The following is a 23,331-nucleotide window of genomic DNA, read 5'->3' on the forward strand; positions in this document are numbered from 1 at the left end:
AAAAATAAATGGTAGGCATAGGAATAAATACACTGCTACTCTACACTCATTGGCTTTTTATTTAAAACACATTCCTTTATACCATGTACTACATCAAACTGTATAAAATAAACCATAATTCTGTCCCATTCTTGCTTTTACCAAGAGAAAATAAAATCAGCCTTTCTAAACGTGTATTTGTTATGTGGTAGGTCCTAGTAAAGATTTCTTGGACCTTGTTTTGCCTACTTGCTGGGTGAGTAGGTTGTGATCAAGTTTTTTAGCAGACAGTGGAGTGTATACTGACCGCACACTTGTCCCTTGTTGCAGGGAGATGTAACATCCAATTCTATACTGACCTAGGAAGGGGGTGCACATAGCCATCTGTAGCAGCAAAAGCACCACCAATGCCATTTTGTCCTACACGGTGTCCTTTAGCAAGGAGTTGACAGGCATTGGTTATCGACTGGCACACTTCATCTGGTCAAGAAGAGATTTGAACATCTGGAGAAATGCAATCACCATCCTCAAATTCACTGCTGATGTCTTATTGCTGCTGTTATAAATAGATTTGGTACATAAGTGACCACTTGATGTTCTGTGCCTGGACAGCATAAGCTGTTGTGAAGTGCTCACAGCTCTCAGATCTATAAATGTAAGAAATAGTTGAGTTTACATTGGCACAACTATTGATGTTTTTACCTTTTAATACAGGAAAGGAAATGGAGGTAAAAGTTGAGACCAATTGCTTTTTTCCCAGCATAAATTCAGGCTTCTCCCTAAACACTTGATCTCACATTTTTCAAGCCTCAAGCTTGTGCGTGTTCGTGTGTCCTGTGGACAAGGACAGCAAAGGTTCACATAATTCACTGCTCCTTGTAGCACATGATTAGAAATGCTATTCAAATCCTAATACAAAGTTAACTGCAAGCAAATCATCGATCTCTGAATCAGACTGACATTGGTCAGTGAGACGAGCAGGCAGTCTTGTTTGCTGCCAGGGTTGTGCAAAGGAAGTGCTACTTAGAACATGAATGGGGGAAGCATTGCATGCGTGGACTCTGAGCCAACAGTGTGATACAGTTGTAGAAAAGGCTAATATTCTGGGGCACATTAACGGGAGTGTTGCATAAGCCATGGCTGGTAATTGTTCAGCCTTAGCACTGGTGTGGCCTCAGCTGGGGTATTCTGTCCATGGGTAGGCACCACCTTTTAAGAGTCTAGAGGAGCAGCCAAAATGATAGGTTTAGAAAACCTGACCTATGAAGAAAAGTTGAAAACAAAAAACGCTGGGTGTTTCTTCTTGAGAAAAGCCGGCCAAGGAGGGGGGCTGGAAGTCTCAAATAGGTTAAGGGCTATTCTAAGGAAAACATTGATCAGTTGTTCTCAGTAGGATAAGAAGGCTAAGCAAGAGATTTTGGTTGGATACAAGGAAACACTTTCTGCCTGTAAGGCTAGTTAAGTACTGGAACAGGTCACCAATGAAATTTGTGGGATCCCCATCACTGGAGGTTTTAAAGAACCAGTTAGATAAGTACGTGTCAGTGATAGTCTAGGTACACTTTGTCCTACCTCAGCATAGGAGGTGGGAGAAGATTAGATGACCTCTTGAGGACCCTTCCAGGCCTATGTTTCTGTGATTGTGTTCCCAGTTCTATTAAAAACACTTGCCTGCTGCACCCATTGCTAGTAAAGTATTCTACTAATGCAAGGTTTCTAATAGTTTCTTTCTGTTCTACCTTCAGTTACTGAAGAACACAGGTAGGTCACAAAGGATGATTATTTGTCCTTTGACTAGTTGACATTTTTAAGTGATCGCTCAGCTCTGGAACAGTATCTGGTTTTGGGTTCCCACATATGAAATATCTGTGGCACGGTATGTGCGTATTGGAAGGATGATAAAATATGGGTAGAACATCATGAGAACTGGGGAAGGAAATCTCTGTGCTTACCACAAAGTTCATGAACCAGTCCTGTAGGAGATGTTACAGGTAGAATAGTCCTGATCCAAATCTAGCATTGATAAAAGACAAAAAGGGATGTCCTTGGCTCCTTTTGGTGGGTGCTGCGTACACTGCTCTGAGAAGAGACCTGCCTTCAGTCATAATGAAGGACCTTACATATTCCATGTGAAGGGTTCAGAGGGCACCAATAGTCAGCGATACTATGCCTGGAGTTAAGTCAAACTGAAGGTGACAACTGCTGCTTATTGATCACCACCACCCCTGTGACCAACAACCTTTCTTCTCCAGGGTAAGTTGACCATGATAACAGCCAGGCTTACTTGTGGAAAATATCTGAAATACTTCTCCAAAAAGGAAACTGACACAGGCGTGCAGGTCAGTTCTTCTGCACTAACAGTTCTTAAGCCTTATGCTCTCTTGCCAGATGTAGCGAGTCAGAGAAATGTAGGGTCCTAGTCCGGTCTCCTGCACCGAAGGCCGTGGGCTGTGTCTATGTTTAAAATGCTTACAGTAGCACAGCTGTGGGGCTGCAGCGGCCCTGTTGTACTGCTACAGTATAGACAATGCCCGAGGGGAAGGGGTCTGCTGTCCATCTCCCCGAGAAGCGGCAGCTCGGTCAGCGGAAGAGACATAGCTAAGGTGCTGTAACATTTCCGTATAGACCAAGGTCGGTCTACTGAACACTAGGGAAAACTCCATGAGTGGACTGAAGTCTGGTCTACGCTGAAAAGTTACTTCAGCATAGCTACATATCCCAGGAGTGTAAAAAAATCCACCCCTCTGAGAGCTCTAACCCCCAGTGTAAACAGCACTAGGTTAACGGGAAAATCTATTAACCTGGCTACTGATTCTTGAGAAGGTGGATTATGTACAGCGATGGGCAAACCTCTCCCCTCGCTGTAGCGTCTATACTGAAGTGGCACAGGAGTGGACCTCCAAGTGAGCTGCTGTAGCCTTTTAAGGGTAGACATAGCCAGGATGGTGAACCCAGGCCATGCCCGGAAGAAAGGAAGCTAGTGGAAGCAAGCCCAAGGTGCATTCATCACGGCAGACCTTTTTGTGGCAGGTTCAGAACACAGGGCATCCTGAGTCCCGACCACATGCTCATTCACTTGGACTAAGGATGTCAAACTCAGTTATTGGAGAGGGCTGAGTTCCATTTTGAATTGTGGCAATAGGACTTCAGGCTTCATGTTCCCTGAGTCAACAGCTGCTCACTCTGATGTCAATGGGAGATTTGCCCAGGAATCAATCCTAGTAGATGGCCTGACTTTCCCATCCAGCATCGCTCATTGGGAAAACATGGTCCGCAGTAGGACCAGCGCTATTGCTGCCCTCTGCTTCTTTTCCTTTCTTCCTCCAAGCTCCCTGCTGCATCTCCTTCCCAACCTCTTGCCCTACTTCCCCCTCCTCAAACTATCAGCAATGAGGTAGTTGATGCTGATATTTCAAGTGTTTTATCCACTCAGTGAGAATGGGGGTGGAGGAGGACTCACGCCTGGGTCTCTGGGAAGGCCACAAACTATCACGGTGCACCAGATTTACCTTTTCAGGGTATTCATAGCAACAGGGAAGGCTGGAAACATCAGTTCTGGAAGTGAAGGCTTGGAGTCAGAGGCTGTGCCACCCAGGAGGATACATCTAGCCCGTGCTGCTGCCACGAGGAGCTGTGTAGTGAGGTGGGAGCACACTCAGGAACCTAGTGTGGTTCCCCAGATGAACAGTATTGTGCCTCATTTTATTTAGCATTCATTAATTATTCCCTTCTCATCTGGAAGCTGGGGGCCAAGCTGCATTTTGAAACGTGTAATACTGGAGTGGGAAGGGCAGGCTTGACAAAACCCTGGCTGGGATGATTTAGCTGAGATTGGTCCTGCTCTGTGCAGGGGGTTGGACTAGATATCTCCTGAGGTCTCTTCCAACCCTGATATTCTATGACTGCCAGGGCCAGAAAAGACCAGGACAAACACCATCAGTCACCTCAACATCCTCCGACAGGGTACGTGGCTCCACAGCCCATCCAAATAGCTCTGGCACCGACACAAAACCAGGGTCCACAGACTCTAACCAGGCAGCCCTACAGCTCTCAGCACTGTCTCAGCTCCGGAGACCAAGACAGACTGACTCCGGGAGCTCTGGCACCCACAAAAACACTGGCATTAGCATCCTTTTTGGCACCATCGAAGCTGTCAACACAGAGCAAGTCCTCGGCACCGATCAAATCCTCAGCAGAAGGCAAGGCCTCCACAGTGGGAAAATTCTCGATGCTACCCAAGTCTTCATCTCCACCTGCTGGCTGCTCAGGGGAATGTGTCTCTCCTTTGACATCGTGTCGTGCACTGGTACTGATCATGCTCCTTTGTCCTCCACAGGAATTGAGATACCTTAAAAACTGCAGCTATCTGACATGCCTGAGTCACCTCTCCTCAGACATGACCTCCCCCCACTTCCACCCTCCTCTCTGGACTCACGACGACGTTCCTCCCTTTCTCCTCCGAGGATGGCACCTTTCTTCCCCAGCGACGACGAGGAAGAAGGGGAGGGCTCCAGCACACTCTCTTATTCAAGACAGGCTCCAGCAACTGCATCTACACTGCCTCACTATTCACAATCAACATCTGCACCACAATCCTGGTGTGAACCGCCATGGATGCAACCACACGTTCCACTCCCACCATATTGGGATCCTTGGGCTATGTGCAGGAAACCTGCCATGGAGCAAAGCTGGAGACCTACACCTCTCCTTTCTCCATCGGTCTCTTGCCCACCAGACACTGACTCTCCCCTGGTACTGAGTAAGAAGGAAGAACAGGAAGAGGAAGCTCCTCCAACATCACATTTCTCTTCTTCTTCCCCTGATGATGCTAGCCTAACTTCAGTACCAGGCAAATTGGTTGAAACTGTAATACAAAACAGAATTATCAGACACATAAATGAACACTTTTTGTTGGGGAAGAGTCAACAGGGCTTTTGGAAAGGGAAATCATGCCTCACCAATCTATTAGAATTCTTTGAGGGAGTCAACAAGCATGTGGACAAGAGTGATCTAGTGTACCTAGGGTGACCAGACAGCAAATGTGAATGGGGTAATACGAGCCTATATAAGACAAAGACCCCAAAATCGGGACTGTCCCTATAAAATTGGGACTTCTGGTCACCCTAAGTGTACCTGGACTTTTAGAAAGCCCTTGACAAGGTCCCTCACCAAAGGCTCTTTAGCAAATAAACAGCAACAGGGTAAGAGGGAAGGTTCTCTCATGGATCAGTAACTGGTTAAAAGACAGGAAACAAAGGGTAGAAATAAACATTGTTTTCACAGTGGATATATGTAAGTTGCGGGGTCTGCTGAGGATCCGTACTGGGCCCAGTGCTGTTCACATATTCATAAATCTGGAAAAAGGGACAATGAGGTGGCAAAATTTGCAGAGGATACAAAATTACTGAAGATTGTTAAGTTCAAAGCTGACTGTGAAGGTACAAAGAGATCTCACAGGACTGGGTGACTGGGCAACAAAATGGCCGCTGAAATTCAGGGTTGACAAGTGCCAAGTAATGTACATTGGAAAACAATCCCAAGGATACCTATAAAATGATGGGGTCTAAATTAGCTGTTACCACTCAGGAGAGAGATCTTGGAGTCATTGTGGACAGCACATTGATTGCAGCTACAGTCAAAAAAGCTAACAATGTAAGGAACCATTCATTCAGAAAAGGATAATCTATATAAATCCATGGTCCGTCCCCCCTACAATACTGCTTGCAGTTCTGGTCACCTCATCTCAAAAAAGATCTATTGAAATTGGAAAAGGTTCAGAAAAGGGCAACAGAAATGATTAGGGGTCTGGAACAGCTGCCATGTGAGGAGAGATTAATAAAACTGGGACTTTTCAGCTTGGAAAAGAGACTACTAAGGAAGAATATGATAGAGGTCTATAAAATCCTGTCTGGTGTGGAGAAAGTGAATAGGGAAGTGTTATTTACTCCTTCTCATAACACAAGAACTAGGGGTCACCCAATGAAATTAATAGCAGGTTTAAAACAAACAAAAGGCAGTATTTCTTCACACAACGCACAGTCAACCTGTGGAACTCTTTGCCAGAAGATGTTGTGAAGGCCAAGACTCTAACAGGATTCAAAAATGAACTAGAAAATTCATTGAGGACAGGTCCATCAATGGCTATTAGCCAGAATGGGCAGGGATGGTGTCCTCGACCTCTGTTTGCCAGAAGCTGGGAATGGGTAACTGGGGTTGGATCACTGGATGATTCCCTGTTCTGTTCATTCCGTCTGGGGCACCTGGCATTGGCCACTGTCAGAGGACAGGATACTGGGCTAGATGGGCCTTTGGTCTGACCCAGTACGGCCATTTTGATGTCCTCTGATTTTTCCCTTGATTGCACCAGGTGCTAATCTAATCCCCAGTGGAGACATACCTGGTGCAGAGGCCATTTGCTGAATGAAGATACTGACACATGAGGCTCTACAAATTCCTTGGAAAACCCATGCAGTATTTCCTAACACATACTGCTTGCCCGCCCTGCAGCAGCTGGTATAATCTCTCTGGTTGTAACACGCAGATCTACCAGTCATGCTCATTTGCACTCATCTGTAGGGAGAATCCCCCATTGTGCTTTCATTTTAAAGGCTTCGGTCGGTGCAAGTCTTCTAAAATCTCCCTCATTCTTCAGTCCTGCAGGGGTTTAGACTCTGCCTTGTCACTTTGAAACATGTCGGCGCTCTCTCGTGGTAAAAGTTAGTATTGCACCAAATTAAAACTACATGTAATATAGTTTTTTTTATAATTTCAAGGGATAATGTCGATGTTTTAGGCATTTTTCCCAATTTTTAACATTTTCACAGTAGTGCAAAATTATGGATTTGAAGTATTTTTTAACATGATCAAGCAACATTTTCACAGTTGTAGGAAATTTTCGAGCTGGTCACAATAATTAATGACAGACACTGAGATTCAAAGAGTTAATGTTTTCTAACCGTTAAAATGCAAAGTGTCTACATCACATGTCAAAATATACAAAGAAAATATCCTTAAATCAAACTCGAATAAGTTTGCAAGCTTAGTGAAAAGCTTCACTTTTTCTGACGTTGCCTGTCTGTAAATTTCAATTATTATCAATGGAAAATATTTGTTCATCAGTCTCCGTGTGTGTATCGTGAGCTCAATTTTTACCAACAGTCACAGATAAAAATCCAAACCCGCCAAGCCCAGTTGTGGGGTGCTGACGTGTTGCGCGAGTGTATTGGGTGCATTAACTGCTGTCTAGTACTGGGCTAGGATTATACCGTAGGCACAAAAGCTCCATGTAGGCTGTGCCGCATTGAAGGCCTGCTCTACACGCACACATCTGAGCCGAGAGCTTTTCTCTTCTGCGTGTGCAAACTCTGACTGGGCTTTGTTGAGAATGGTGAGGATTGGCCGCTCCCTCCGCTTCATTCTAAGTTCTACCTTTTAATCCTTTACATTTTCCTCAAGTGTTTTTCACTTCATGGTGCCCTGTCCTAAAAATCCACACACTTCAAATTAGAACTCCCCACTTTGTGACACTCCAGGGACTTTTAGGCTCTGATCCCGCAGTCGGATCCTCACGGAGGATCCTGGAGTCTTCATGAAGCCCAGTGATTCTAGATGGGCGCAAGGCTCTGCCCATTCAGATGCAACTCCAGGATCGGGGCCTTTTGTTGTACCGTGTACCCATGCGTTTCTATACCCTTTCAGAGTCGATTTGCTAGTGCTGGTCCAAAATCTTCTGCAGAAACTGGCTTTCAATGAAACAAAATGGTTCCCAGAAAGTGTTTTTCATTACAAATTTTGGTTTTTTTACTTAAAATACCAAACAGCTGAAAAAAACCCAATCCATTTCCATTCAGCTAACCTGCTACAGGTCCTGGTGAGAACTGTAGTTTGGTTTTCTCTTGTCCCCATTCCCCTCTATTCAAAAATCAACCATTAATCCACATCTGGGAGAAGCTGCCCCACTGCCTTCAGAGAGAGGGTCTCCACATTCCCTCTGCTAACCCCTGGGGTTGGGGAGCTGTCCTTCACTCCGATCCCCTTCCCAAGCCAGCCAAGCCTGGTTTCCTGGATCCACTCATGTCTACAGTTGTGGCCAACTCCCAGAGTTCAAAAATCACAAGGAAGACTTGAAAATCATGAGAATTTGGTTCTTTTTCTTTGCCCTCTGGATTCTGAGCTTTTCCAGTCACATGGGGTCACGTTTCTGTCCCTTTGGGTTACTTGGGGTCACGTTTTTACCTTCTAGGGTCAGATTTCCAGCTGTTCAGGTAGCTCAGACATCACAGTCTCACTTTTTAGGGTCATGCTCCCCGCCTTTTGGTTCACATGGGGGGGAGAGTCACGTTTTCACCTTTTGGGGTCATGCAGGTGTCATGTTTCTGGCCTTTGAGGTCAGATGGGTCATGTTTTCATCTTTAGGGTCACATGAGGGGTTACATTTCCAGGCTTTGGAGGTACACAGGGGTTATGTTTTCAGACTTTTCTCTACAACCCTCAGGGACAGAAACAATTCTTTACTGAGAGCTGCGAGTCTCAGGTAACAACCTGATTCCAGGCTCTGGGGCGTGAAGAAAATCACCAAATATCCTGAGAATGGCAATAAAATGGGAAAATTGACTTCTCTCACCACTCCCCATGTCCTTGCAGCTTCCTACCCCTCACATGCTCCCTCTCCACTCCTAGCTTCCTGCTCCCCTTGTCTCTGCCCCCAGGCTCCCATGCTTCCTTGGGCACCTTCAGCCTTCCCACTCCCTATATCTTCTAGCAGTCCCATCCTTCTCCCCCACCCTCATCAGACCCCATTCCCCACCCTAGGTTCTTATCTGCTTTCCTAACCACAGAGCCCCCCTTCCTTGAGGGAAGGCTGGTGGGAGATGGCAGCCATCTTTATCAGGGCCAGCCTCCCTTCTGCATGATGCAAGGCCTGTGGGAAAGGGCATCCATCTTCGCTGAGGGCCGCCGGTGGCTTCAGTTCCCTTGAGTTCTCTTGTCACGGAGTCACCGGGCGACGCTCCGGAACTGCTCCCCACCAAGCCAGGCAGGACTCTGGGGAGTCTCCTCTCCCTCGGAGCAGACTTGTTCTCACACAGCTTCACCTCCTGGGTCTCTCCTTGGAGCATTCAGCATCCTCTGCCCCTCCGTGCACTTCCCACAGCGAGCCTGCCCCAGCGGGGTCCTGGGGAAGCCAGAGGGTCCTGCCCCCCCACTTTGCAGTCAGACGTGACTCTCAGCCAGCCAGTAAAACAGAGGTTTATTCGATGACAGGAACAGGGTCTAAAACAGAGCTTGTAGGTACAGCGAACCGGACCCCTCGGCTGGGTCCATTCTGGGGGGCAGTGAGCCAGACCCTCAGGTCTGCCCTCACTCCTAGTCCCCAGCCAGCTCCAGACTGAAAAGTCCTCCAGTCCCTCCTCTCTGCTCAGTTCCTTTCCCTGACCTCTTTGTCTCCAAACCCTTCAGCTGGCACCTTTGCAGAGGAGGGGCCCAGGCCATCAGTTGCCAGGAGACAGAGTGTCAGGCATTTATGTTCACTGGCCCTTTGCTCTGCAGCAACCACACACCCTTATTCCACCACCTAGATACTTAAGAACTGCATAGGGGACACTGAGGCACCAACATGGTATTCAGAGAAAACATTAAGAACATTCTCAGTTCGTCACAACTCTCTTCAAAGCTACCTATTCCCTGGAGGGGGGATGACTGTCTGGGGCTGAAGAACCCCCAGGGGCGCTACTCTGAGAAAATGAGTTACTCACCTTCTGCATAACTGGGGTTCTTTGAGATGTGTCCGCCTATGGTTGCTCCATGACCTGTCTCCTCCCCCCTGCTTCACACTGTTCTTTGCTGGCCGTTTGGATGGAGGATGGTTCATCCGTGTGGGCCTGTCTCCCCTTGGTGTGCAGCACCATGTGCAGGCTGAACGGACACTGAAAACCTCCAATCGGGGGCTCGACAGGTGCCTGCGCCCTGGCAGTGGAGCACCCGCAGGGACGTGCATCTCGAAGAACCGCCATCACTGCACCCGGTGAGAAACCTCTCGGGCAGGTCAAGCTCCTAGCTGTGCGGTTAGGTGCCTCAGTCACACTGGCCGACCTTTCGGGCAGGCTGAGAACCTGCTGCTCCCTCTGACTTCAGGGGCAGCCATGATTGCTCAGGGCCTCTGAAAACCAGGACCCGTATTTAAAGGTCTAAATCTGGAATGTGGCAGCGTTCGGCACCAGGACTGACAATGCTGCCTTGGCTATTCTCCCTCTCCAGTCGGCATGTGGTTGTGCCCGGAGCCCAGAGCTGAACCCTCCCCACCTTCACGTGAGGGGCTGCAGAACCTGGCTTTAAATGCTATTTCTTGAATTCCATGAGAGCACTTTTGGAAGTCGGCCAGTGGTGGCCTCGTGCGGCTCCACGGCTACCCCATCTGCTACAATTGCCACAGCCGTATGGAGCTTCTGCTCCTGAGTCAAAACAGGAGGTGTCTACCTGCCACTCGCAGCACTGCAAACTACACCGTGTGGCTGGACACTGAGCTGGGCTCTGCGCTTGGATGGCTTCACCAGCAAGAGAGATCAGAGCAGCTGCATTTCACAGCTAAGCCTGCTGGAAACAAGCAAAGCAGGACAGAAAATAGCTTGTCCATGCACAGGTCTATGGGCCTGCTGTTATTCCACCTTGGTCCGTGATCTTCTCAGCGCTCCTAGAGGTGGGTCTGGACAATGTTTGGAGACCTTCCAGGGAAACCTGGGTGCCGCAGGACATGATGGTGGAACTTTTCCTTCCAAGTCAGTGTTGAACCAATACCCCAGTGCAGTCCTAGGGGGCGTGTGCAGCTGGAGGTGCCTCTTTTGCATGAGATGTCAAAGGAAGATTCTTCCATTCATCCTCCTCTGGTCACTGAAGATCCATTACAATTGCATCCTGCCTTCCCGATTCTTCTCACTGACTAGACATGGTACCTAGCGCTGCTGGGAGTCACTGCACAGCCTGGCCAGTGTTCTGAGGACCTGCTGGCTGGAAGACACCGAGCCAGGCCAAGCTTTTGTCCGTCTGTGTTTGTTCTCAGCAGCTTGGACATGGTGCACAAGCCAGGAGTAACGGTAGTGTCCCAGAGCCCGTTACCTGCGGTGGCCAGGGCCTGGCTCAGCATTCCCGAGCTTGGAAGGATGAGTCACAGACCGGTGCTAAGACGCCATCCTCCCCTGAGCTTCTGGGCAGCACCAGGCCTCCGTCTGTCGCACAGAATATGTCTTTCTCTGGGGAAAAGCTAATCTCTTCCTCGGCCTTAGAAGCTGTTAGCGGAGAAAGTGTCCATTATGGTCTGGAAATCCAATCTGGCACTAATGGAGGGGGAGGGGGATGCCACAGACGGCTGAGCTCCTTTGGGCTGCCAGCCAAGGGGAAATACACCCAGGGAACCAGGGTTTCGGGGGTGGCAGAGAGTGGCTCAGCCAGCTGCCTTGCAGGACGGCAGTGAGAGTTTATGAAATCATGACTGGTGTGGAGAAAGTAACTAAGGAAGTGTTGTTTATTCCTTCTTATAACACAAGAACTAGGGGTCACCCAATGAAATTAATAGGCAGCAGGTTTAACACAAACAAAAGGCAGTATTTCTTCACACAACGCACAGTCAACCTGTGGAACTCCTTGCCACGGGATGTTGTGAAGGCCAAGACTATAACAGGGTTCAAAAAGACCTAGATAAATTCATGGAGGATAGATTCCTCAATGGCTGTTAGCCAGGATGGACAGGGGTGGTGTCCTGAGGCTCTGTTTGCCAGAAGCTGGGAATGAGCGACAGGGGATGGATCACTTGCTGATTCCCTGTTCTGTTCATTCCCTCTGGGGCACCTGGCATTGGCCACTGTTGGAAGACAGGACACTGGGCTAGATGGACCATTGGTCTGTCCCAGTATAGTCGTTCTTATGACACCATTAATGACTCCTTCTTGGAGCAGCTAGTCCTGAAACCCACAAGAAGAGAGGCAATTCTTGGTTTAGTGGAGAACAGGATCCGGTCCAAGAAGTGAGTATGGCTGAACTGCTCGGTAACAGCAACCATAATATAATTAACTTTAACATCCCTGTAAGGGGAAAATACTAAAGAGACCCGCCACAGTAGCATTTAACTTCAAAAAGGGGAACTGCAAGAAGTGAAAAGGAACAGTCACAGAGTGAAATGCCTGCAAGCTGCATGGAAACTTTTAAAAAACAGCAGGATGACCAAAAAAACCAACCAACCAACCAACAAAAAGCCGTCACAGCTAAACAACAGAAAAAAAAGAGGCAGTTAGAGATAAAACATCTTTTAAAAATTGAAACTCAAATCCTGCTGAGGAACATATAAAGGCGCATAAACTCGGGCAAGCCTAGTGTAGAAGTATAAGTAAGGAGGCCAAAAGAGAATTTGAAAAGCAACTACCAAAAGACACAAAAACTAATGACAGGTTTCAGAGTAGCAGCCGTGTTAGTCTGTATCCATAAAAAGAACAGTAGTAAGAAGAAGGGAGCTGTAGCTCACAAAAGCTCATGCCGAAATAAATTTGTTAGTCTCTAAGGTGCCACAAGGACTCCTGTTCTTTTTACAAAGACTAATGGCAATTTTTTTAAAGTACATCAGGAGCAGGAAGCTGCCAAACAACCAGTGAGGCTACTGGATGATGGAGGTGTTAAAAGAGAACTCAAGGAGCCATTGTGGAGAAGCTAAATGAATTCTTTGCATCAGTCTTCACGGCAGAGACTGTGAGGGAGATTCCCACACCTGAGCCAGTCTTTTTAGGTAACAAATGTGAGGAACTGTCCCAGATTGAAGTGTCAGTAGAGGAGGTTTTGGAACAAACTGATAAATTAAACAATAAAATGGCACTAGGACCAGACGGTATTACTGCATGAGTTCTCAAGGAACTCAAATATGAAATTGCAGAATCACTAAGTGTGGTATGTAACCTATCGCTTAAATCAGATGACTGGAGGATAGCTAATGTGACGCCGATGTTTTAAAAAGGCACCAGAAGCGATCCTGGCAATTACAGACCAATAAGCCTAACTTCAGTACCAGGCTTATTGGTTGAAACAATAGGAGAGAATTATCAGACACAGAGATGAACAAAATATGTTGGGGAAGAGTAAATATGGATTCTGTAAAAGGAAATCATGCCTCACCAATCTATTAGAATTATCTGAGGGGGTCAACAAACAAGTGGATCTGGTGCTAAGCTGCCTCTAAGCTGCATGGTCACGCAGCAGCCTATCAAGGGCCGTGCAAGTGCTCAAGGCTGGACATGGAGAGGTGCCTCTCCCCCGGCCCCAGCCCTGGACCTGCCACAGCAGGGAGAGACACTTTCCCCCAGCCCTGGAGCTGCTGTCCCCGGGGGGAGGTGCCTCTCTCTTGGCCCCAGCCATGGAGCTGCCGTAGCTGGGAGCGGTGGGGAGAGACACTCTCCCCCTGCCCTGGAACCGCCACCACTGGGGAGAGGCTCCTCTTCCCCAGCCCCAGTCTGCTGCAGGGAGCGAGGGCTGGGGGGAGTCCTCTCTCCCCACCACAGGCCCAGGGCAACCTGCACCCCAAACTCCTCATTCCTGGCCCCACCCCAGAGCCTGCACCCCCAGCCAGAGCCCTCATCCCCCTGCATCTCAACCCTCTGCCCCAGCCCTGGGTCCTCTCCCACACTTCGAACCCCTCAGCCTCACCCCCGCCAACCATAACGTCCTTATCAGTGCACATAACAAAATTCATTCCTCACATGGATGGAAAAAATGAGAAGGCACATTGATCTGGTGTTCCTGGACTTTCCGAAAGCCTTTGACAAAGTCCTTCAGCAAAGGCTCTTAAACAAAGTAAGCTGCCATGGGATAAGAGGGAAGGTTCTCTCATGAGTCGGTAACTGGTTAAAAGACAGGGAACAAAGGGTAGGAACAAATGTTCAGTTTTCAGAATGGAGAGAGGTAAATAGTGGTGTCCCCTAGGGGGTCTGTACTGGGACCAGTCCTAGTCAACATATTCATCAATGACCTGGAAAAGGGGTGAACAGCAAGGTCCAAAATTTGCAGATGATACAAAACTACTCAAGGTAGTTAAGTCCCAGGCAGCCTGCGAAGAGCTACAAAAGGATCTCACAAAACAGGGTGTCTGGGCCTGAAAATGGCAGATGAAATTCAATGTTGATAAATGCAAAGTAATGCACATTGGAAACAATTCCAAATATATATACAAAATGGTGGACTCTAAATTAGCTGTTACCACTCAAGAAAGAGCTTGGCGTCACTGTGGATAGTTCTCTGAAAACATCCACTCAATGTGCAGTGGCAGCCAAAGCGAACAGAATGTTGGGAATAATTAAGAAAGGGAAAGATAATAGGACAGAAAATATCATGTTGCCTCTATATAAATCCATGGTACACCCACATCTTGAATACTGCGTGCAGATGTGGTCGCCCCATCTCAAAAAAGATATTTTGGAATTGGAAAAGGTTCAGAAAAGGGCAACAGAAATGATTAGGGGTTTGGAACAGCTTCCATATGGGGAGGAATTAATAAGACTGGGACTTTTCAGGTTGGAAAAGAGACGGCTAAGGGGAGGTATGATCGAGATCTATACAATTATGGCTGATGTGGAGAAAGTGAATAGGGAAGTGTTATTTACACCTTCTCATAACACAAGAACAAGGGGTCACCCAATGAAATTAATAGGCAGCTAGTTTAGAACAAATACAAGGAAGCATTTCGTCACACAACGCACAGTCAACCTGCGGAACTCCTTGCCAGGGGATGTTGTGAAGGCCAAAAGTATATCAGGGTTTAAAAAACAGAGAAGTTCATGGAGGACAGGTCCAATTATGGCTATTAGCCAAGCTGGTCAGGGATGCACCCTCCTGCTGTCTGAGTGCCAGAAGCTAGGACTGGACGCCAGGGGGTGAGCTCCAGAAGGGGCCAGGGCCCACCCTGACACTGCAGGGATGGGGGATAGAGAGACACCAGAGGGCTGGGGTTCTTGGGGCTTGCAGGCACAGGCCCTGCTGGGCCTCCGTCCCTGGTTGTCAGTGGCAGAGGCTTCTCCGGATCCTGCACCAAGCCAGGGGGTGGGCCCTGGTTGGTGTGAGCCCCCCGACCCCCTCTTTTCCCTCCTAGGGCTCAGTCCCGCGGGTCCCCTGGTTTGTGAGGCAGGAGGGGAATGGGGATGCCCCATCCAGCAGGGTCCTGGGGTATGTGTCCTGGTTCCCGTCCCAGGCTGGGCAGAGCACAAAGGAAGGTGCTGGAGGAGGGCTGAGCTGAGCCTGGAGGAGAGGATTGGAGAGTCCCCAGGCGTGGGGGGGGGGGAGCGTTACTCTCCAGGTGGGGGTGGGGAGGACAGGCACAGGGGCTGGGTTCGGGGGGAAACTCCCCAGATGGGGGAGCAGGAATGGGGTGGGAAGAGGAGACGGGCAGAGCTGGGGGGGTGGGGTCAGGGGAGTCCTCGGGCTGGGGGTGGGGGCCTCGGGCGGGGCTGTGGGGGGGGCGGGAGCTGGGGAGTCCTCAGGCTCGGCTGGGCGTAGGGGCCCGGGGGCCGGGGCCTCGGGCGCGGCTGGGGGCGGGGGCCGGGGGCTGTGGGGAGCCTTGGGCGGGGGTTGCGGGGGGGCGCGGGCGGGGAGTCTTCGGGCTAGGGGCGGGGGCCGGGGGCTGTGGGGGGCCTCGGGCGGGGCGGGGGGCGGGGTCCAGGGGCTGTGGGGGGCTGGGGGCGGGCCGCTCCCGCTCGGGTTACAGCCGGAGCCCGGACCCCGCGCGGCCCCGGAGCCCCCCCCCGCCGCCCTGGTGCTGATGCTGCCGCTGCCGCCTGCGCTGCTCGGGGAGGCGGAGATGCCGCCGGCCGCCCCCCGGGACCCCCGCGTCTGAGCCCGGCCAGGGGCGATGCGGCTGCCGCAGAGAGATGGAGAAACTGGCCGCCGGGCTCGCCCAGATCAGCTGGAGCTCGGGGGCGCTGCCCCTGGATGTGATCGTCAGCAAGTGCCGCCTGCCCACGCTGGTGCGCCTGGGGCCAGGTGAGGGGCGGGCCGGGGGCAGGGTCTGGGCCAGGATCGGGTCCAGTTGGGGGGCGGGCTGGGGACAGGATCCGGGCCAGGATCGGGTCCAGTTGGGGGGCAGGCTGGGGGCAGGATCCGGGCCGGGGGCGGGGGCAGGATTGAGGCTGGGTGAGGGGCGGCCCGGGGCAGGATCGGGTCCAGGTTGGGGGCGGGCCGGGGGCAGTATCTGGCCAGGATCGGGGCCGGGGGCAGGTGGGGGGCGGGCTGGGGGCAGGATCGGGGCCGGATGAGGGGCAAAGTTTCTCGGAGATGTCACTGTGGAAATTTACAAAGAACTCCCCCCCTCCCATCTGCTCCCCCCGCCCCGGTGGATGGGAAGGGCAGGGGGGCGCTGCCCGGCCGGGGTGCTGCGGGCGGGCCAGGAGCAGGGGGCTGGCCGGCTGGGGCAGCAGCAGCCGCACGTGTGCTGCCCTGAATGCTAATGGCAGCAGCCGCTCCTGGCCGTGTGAACGGGGCCGGGGCTCTGCCCGGGGAAAGCAGGCGCAGCAGAGGCGAAAGACTCTGGTCCCGGAGCGCAGACACCTCGCCCCCAACTTCCCGGGGCCCCAGAGCGTGGCCAGCCGCCGTCCTGCCTGCAGGGCTCCCTCGGAGCTGGGAGCAGAGTCTGCTCTCCCGGGACAGGGGGCTCTGGAAACTCCCCTTGTCTGGGCTGAGGGAAGTCCACTCCCCCCAGCTATGCAGGACGTACAGTATTATTCCTGCTATTATTTACTTGCATTGCCATAGCCATTAGGAGCCCTAGTCATGCACAGGCCAGGGGCTGGGTGAGTCCCATGTTCCCCTGCAACACAGCAACTTCCAGCCCAAACCCACCCCGTGGCCGCAGCTTTGGGGGCTGTGTGAGTTTCCAGGGTGGCTATGGGGCTCTGGCGTGGGTGTGTGTCCCCATCCATGTGTGCGTCGTGCATGCGAGTCCCTGTGCAGAACTAGCCTTGGGACGGTGCAGATCAGAGGAGCTCTGACCTTCAAGAAACACGGAGAAGATAATGTGCTTCCTGGGTTTCATGCAAGGCAGCATCGCTGACAGCGATGGACAGGAGTTTTCCCAGCCCCCTTCCTTGCCAGCCTGGGGGCCTGTGTGTGAAAGGGGAGCTGAGGAGCAGAGCGAGCTGTGAGGCTGTTGGGTTTCTCCTCCGTAGAGCACTTGGCTGCCAGGTTTTCTTTTCTCTTCTGACTGACTTGCCTCTAAAGACAGCTCTGGATAATGGCTTGTGCCCCTCTTGTCTGAGCTTCTCGGAGAGCCAAGCGTGGGCAGGGGGCGGGCACGGATGCCAGTTGGTAATAAACAATCCCCCCAGTCTATGAGGCAGAGGAGGGGCGGCCAGCTGACTCCGAGGGGCCAGAGGCAGGAGATGGAGAAGAGGATTTCAGGCCGGAGCCCAGGAACCAACTCCTATGGGATGGAGCTGATGCGCTGGAGAACAGACTCACAGGAGCAATGTGACCTGCTTGAGCGGGACGGGGAGGGACTGGATGGTCCAGGGGGGCTTTTCCAGCTCCTAACTTTACAGGGTTCGCGCCCGTCTCCCACTCCCAGGGGACGTCGTTGGGCTGGAGCAATGGAAGTTGGGGACAGGTGAATCCAGCATGTCCCTGCTGAGCTTTAAGGCTTGTCTGGCCTCAGGCCCAGGTCCCGCCCTCACTGGTCCTAGTTTCACAGCTACACGTGTTTTCATCAGAGAGCTCAAGTCTGCATGAGATTTTTCTAAGTTACAGTGCAAGTCCCTGGCCTGGGATGTTCCTCACTAGGCCCAGTGGCTGCCTGGGATCCCAGCTGTGCTGCTGAGCTCTGGGGAATTGTTCTGTCCGGCGTGCCACGGGAGTTGAGGCAGCCATCTCACCCCTGCTTGTCCTCTTCTCTGGTCCCCGTAAGAGCATCCAGTCCCCCAAGGCTTGCAAGAACCATGGCTGCGCTAAGGCAGCTTCCCCCTCAACGAGTGGGGCTGACGGTGCCCATCTCTCTCGCTGATGAGTTAGACCCCGGTTACCAGAGCTGTGTGATTGGCTGGAATTTTCTTAACTGCCAAATTCAAACTCAGCTGGCCAAACTCCTGGATGCTTACATGCGCCGCGCTCCTCTGATAGTGACACGGTAACGGCGCCGGGGGGCCGCACGCTTCGTGTCAGACGCGCTTGGGTTACAAGTCAGAAGCCGCGGGTGTTTCTTCCTGGCGCCAGGCCTACAAAGCCCATCTGGAATCTGAGAGAGAGCAGGGCTCTTTCCTCCCCGTCTGTAAGCGCCTGTAATAAAGGTTCTGCAAGCAGAGTTGTCGAATCCTAGACATGTGGGGCTGGAAGGGGCCTCGCGAGGTCGTCTAGTCCAGGCCCCTGCGCTGAGGTAGAACCAAGTGAACCTGGACACCCCTGACAGGTGTCTGTCCAACCTGTTCTTACACACCTCCAGTGACGGGGATCTCACAGCCTCCCTGGGAAGCGGATGCCAAAGCTTGGCTAACTGGGTACTTCCAAAGTTTTTTCTGCTATCTAATGAAAATCTCCCTTGCTGTAGATTAAGCCCATTTCTTCTTGTCCTACCTTCAGTGGACATGGAGAACAACTGATCCCCATCATATTTGTAACAGCCCTTAATGTAGCTGAAGATGTAGCAGGTTCTTCCTTTCTCAACACTACACATGCCCCGTTTTTTAACCTTTCCGCAGAGGGCAGGTTTTCTGACCTTTTATTAGTTTTGTTTCTCTCCTCTGGACTCTCCAATTTGTCCACATCTTTCATCAAGTGAGAAGCCCAGAACTGGACTCAACACTCCAGCTGAGGCCTCCCCAGTGGTGAGTAGAGCAGGACAAATGACCTCCTGTGTCTTACATACACCACTCCTGTAATACACCCCCGAGTGAGATTAGCCTTTTTTCAGCTCCATCACATTGCTGGCTCATATTCAATTTGTGATCCACCATAACCCCCAGACCTTGTTCAGCGCTGTTACTGCCTAGCCAGCTGGTCCCCATTTTGTTTGGATTTTTCCTTCCTAAGTGTAGTACTTTGCATTTGTCTTTATTGAATTTCGTCAGAGTGATTTCAGATCACTCCTCCAGTTCGTCAAGGTCATTTTGAATTGTGAACCTGTCCTCTAAAGTGCTTGCAGCACCTCCAAACTTGGTGTCATCTGCAAATTTGATAGGGAAATCTCTCCGCTTCATTATCCAAGTCATTAATGAAAATATTGACTAGTACTGGGCTCAGGGCTGACCACTGCGGAACCCCATTAGATACTATCTCCCAGTTGGACAGTGAACCAATTGCCCAGGGGCCCAGATGTTTTAAAAGGGCCCAGGGGCCCCTGGCCACGACTGCCAGCAGTGCAGGGGGGTTAAGACAGCCTTCCTGTCCGCCCTCACTCCACGCTGCTCCCGGAAGCGGCTGACACATCCTGCGGCCCCTGGGGAGGGTGTCTGCATGCGCGGCCACCTCCTTGAACACCGACCCCGAAGTTCCCATTGGCTGGGAACTGCAGCCAATGGGAGCTCTGGGGGTGGTGCCTGTGAGCAGCGGCACGCGGAGACCCCTGGGCCCCCTGCCTAGGAGCCGCTGCCAGAGGGGTGAGCCGGTCGCTTTCGGGAGCCGCCTGAGGTAAGTGCTGACCCCTTGACCCCCTCCTGCTCTCCAACCCCCTGCCCCAGCCTGGCGAAAGTGAGTGAGGGTGGGGGAGAGCAAGTGATGGAGGGAGGGGGGATGGACTGAGCAGGGGTGGGGCCTCAGAGAAGAGGCAGGATGGGGGCGTGGTCTCAGAGAAGGGGCAGGATGGGGGTGTGGTCTCAGGGATGGGGTGGGGCAGTAAGCGAGACATGGATCTTCGGGGTTGCGTGATTAGACAGTGGATAACCCCACCAGGCGGGCATGTGGAAGCCCTGGCCATGCCAGAAGAGCGCACCCAGCAGCACAGTCGGCATTCACTGGGCGCCGGCCAGCACAGGCCCAGCACTGCCCAAATGTCAGGCGGACGGCGTCCGCATGATCGCAGCTTGGGGGGGAGGGGTCCCATTGACTGCTCTGCCCTGGGGCCTGGAACTGCTGTCGGCAGGCCTGGAACCAGTGATAACGACTCTTCGAGTCTGGTCAAAGTCGTGCACCCACCTTATAGTAATATCAACTAGCCCCGTTTCCCTAGTTTGCTTATGAGAGTGTCATGTGGGACAGTGAAAAGCCTCACTGAACTCCAGATCTATCACATCTCCTGCTTCCCCCTGGCCACTAGGCCAGTAACCCTGTCAAAGGAGGAAATTAGGTTGGTTTGGCATGATTTGTACTTGGCAAATCCATGTTCCTTATCACCCAGTTACCCTCTAGGTGCTTACATATGGATTGTTCAAAATTTGTTCCAGTAGCTTTTCAGGTATTGAAGTCAGGCTGCCTGGACTGTAATTACCCAGGTTCTCTATTTAAAACAGGTCCCTGTGTTTGCCCTTCTCCAGTTCTCTGGGACCTCACCCGTCCTCTGGGAGTTCTCAGAGATAATTGCTGATGGTTCCGAGATTGCTTCAGCTACTTTCTTTAATACTCAGGGATGAATTTCATCAGGGCCTGCCGGCTTGAGTCCATCTAATGTATCTACATATCCTTTAACTTGAGCTTTCTCTAGTTTAGTTTCCTTCCTTCCTTCCCCTTGTCATTAATATTAATTGTGTTAAGTATCTGGTCACCATTAACCTTTGAGTGAAGACTAAAGGCATTAAACACCTCGGCCTTCTTGATGTGGTCAGTTATTAGCCGTTCCTCTCCCAACCTGAGCCCCGGCCTACAATGGAAATGTAGATGGACACTACTCCATTGCTTGGGGGTATGACCTCAGGGACCTGCTCTGCCCCCAGTGACCCCTACTCCTTCACATGCCGTGGAACAGGCTAGCCTGCCTCTTGAAGGGCCAGGAGCTCTGGGGCTTGCCAGGTCTGTTTGCTCAGCCCCACCTGGGCCATAATTAGGTCTCTCCCAGCAGGAGAGGTGGAAGTGCCCTAAAAGTGTGTGGGGGGGGCCCACAGGTGCCTGAACTGTGCCTGTCCCCACGCACACTGTGCTGCACTGCACCCCCAAGGCCCCGCCCCCACCCACCTCTTCCCACCAAGCCCCTCCCCACTCACTCCTCTCCTCCCCTCCCCCCATCACTCTCCCTTATGGTCGGTAAAAAGTGGGAGAGTAAAGCCCCCCCAGTTCCAGCACTCCTGTCTCCCAGCCTAAGGGGGCTGAACACTTGGGGTCAGGTGGCAGATTGAAAATTGGGACCTCCCAGACAGGCTGTGAAGACTCCGGCCAGGCCTATGCTGTGGGCCTGCCCTGGCTCCGCTGCTGCGGCACCGTTGGGCGGCCGTTTCCGACAGCGCCGGGAGGGTGTTTCCGTCCCTGTAAGTAATCCAGTAGCTAAGAGGTGGTAGCTTGACTGGCAGAAGTGTTCACCCACTGGCCGAGCCCCGTCTACCCTGGGGGTGGAGCTGGCATAGCGGGGTTGGGGTTTTGTACCCCGAGCATCGCAGCCACATCGATCTAAACCGGAAGTGTGGCCCAGGCCTCGGCGAGGGAGAGGCCCTGCACAGGGCTGGCCGAAGGCGGCACGCTCAGGAGTCAGCGCTGTGCCCCCGAGTGCAGAGTTAAAGGGTGCCCGGAAGGCGGGCTGAAGAGGAGCCCAACCCGGAAAGGGTTAAATGTTAGTTATTGACTTGGCTGGGCGGGGCTGAGGCCTGGCACAGACTCCACCCTGTGTGGGGAAAGTTGGGGTGGGGAGACCCACCTCAGAGGAGGAAATCGAGGCAGGGGGCATGCAGCACCGCGCATGGCCAGCAGAGGGCTCTACAGGGCAGCCCTCTCCCCTTCGCGTTCGCTCCCTGGGCAGCCGGGCTGTCTCTGGAGGATTCGCACAGGTGCAGCTGACTAGGACTCACTCCAAATCCTGTCCCACAGTCAGGCACCGAGGGGCAAGACAAGAGTTGCCTTCTTCTGGATCCTGCAAGGTGCAAAGCAGCCTTTGGGGGCACTCAGCACCGGGAAGGGCTGGGCCCAAAGGGCCTGCTCCGTAGGTCATTGGAAAGCCCCCCATTGAGGCCAGTCACCTTTCTATCAGACCCGATGGCAGGGAAGGTAGCTGGGTTTTCCAGGGTTCTTGTCCCCAGCACCATTAAACTTTAGCTGTAAACCTGGCTGGGCGTCATAAATAACAGGTGCGCGTGTGAGTATGTTGCTCTCTAGTGGCTGCAGCCCAGAGACAGGATAAAAGCTGTACCACTGCTAGCGCCCTAGAGCGAGGGACGTGTGCGCTTTGCAGTAGAAGGATTGGGCGGTGTCCCTCTCCCAAGTAGGCTGTGCTGCCTTCCAAGCTGCCTGGCAGCTGCTTGACAGGAATTCCTGTGGGTCCCGGGTGCTCAGGGATGAGCTAATTATGGAGGCTTTGCCTATGTCACAAACTGTCACGTTACCAGTTTATTGTTGAATCGATTTCCACTTCCTCTTGGGCTGCTGCAGTCCAGCTTCTCGGAGCAGCACCGGGGAGGGGAGGCGGCGGGAGTGTCCCGGCTCCGGAGCTGGGAGGCTGCCTATGGAATGGCTTCGCACCCAGTAACAGAGATGGCAGTGTGATTGGTACCCTTAGATGTACTCAGGAGGCAGCTTTGGGGGATTGGCCTTAACATCTATGACTATCTATAAGGCAAGCCTGGGAAAGGAGAAGTGCTGCTTGGTGTCCTGGGTGAACCAGTGTGCACAGGAAGAACAGGAGGACTTGTGGCACCTTAGAGACTAACAAATGTATTTGAGCATAACAAATGTGTTAGTCTCTAAGGTGCCACAAGGACTCCTGTTCTTTGTGCGGATACAGACTAACATGGCTGCTACTCTGAGAAGTGTGCACAGAGTAACTCAGTTTCATCCCACTACCCCTGCCCCTTTCCCCACCTGTGTAGCACCTGAAGTCTCCCCCTCACTCCTGGGGGCCTACACCCTCCAAATACTTGTAGGCCACTGGGGTCTCTTGCCCCAATTAGCCATTCTCCCTCCCCAGGAGTCAGCCCCTCCAGTCCCAGCTCTTTTCTGTAACTCTTCCTGGTCTCCCTCAACGTCTCAGGAGATTTCCACTTGCAAGATGCCCAGAACATGAGCCTCGAAGTCCCCGTCCACCCCCGGCTGCGTGTCCTTGAGCAGGCTGGGCTGCGTGAGCCCTGGCACACACCGCACACAGCCCGCGAGAGCACACAGTTGCAATGGCTTTCCGTGTGCGTTCTCTCTCCAGGCTGCAGCAGCAGCAGCGACACAAAGGGACTGTCTTTGCGGCCCAGGCCCGCTTGCCAGCAGCTGCCAGAAGGGGCCGGT

At 52.1% G+C, this 23,331-nt stretch overlaps 1 protein-coding gene across 1 annotated transcript in view; it reads left to right on the forward strand.

Moving 5' to 3' along the window:
* The first annotated feature begins 15,847 nt into the window (after nt 1-15,847).
* Nucleotides 15,848-23,331, forward strand: part of GAREM2 (GRB2 associated regulator of MAPK1 subtype 2) — a 42,334-nt gene continuing 34,850 nt past the window's right edge. Inside the window, exon 1 of the mRNA XM_030555079.1 lies at nt 15,848-15,981. Coding sequence (XP_030410939.1) covers nt 15,870-15,981 — 112 coding nt within the window. The 5' untranslated portion in view covers nt 15,848-15,869. The remainder of the gene's footprint in view (nt 15,982-23,331) is intronic.

The sequence above is a fragment of the Gopherus evgoodei genome, chromosome 3 (assembly GCF_007399415.2).
Source record: "Gopherus evgoodei ecotype Sinaloan lineage chromosome 3, rGopEvg1_v1.p, whole genome shotgun sequence".
NCBI lineage: Eukaryota > Metazoa > Chordata > Testudines > Testudinidae > Gopherus > Gopherus evgoodei.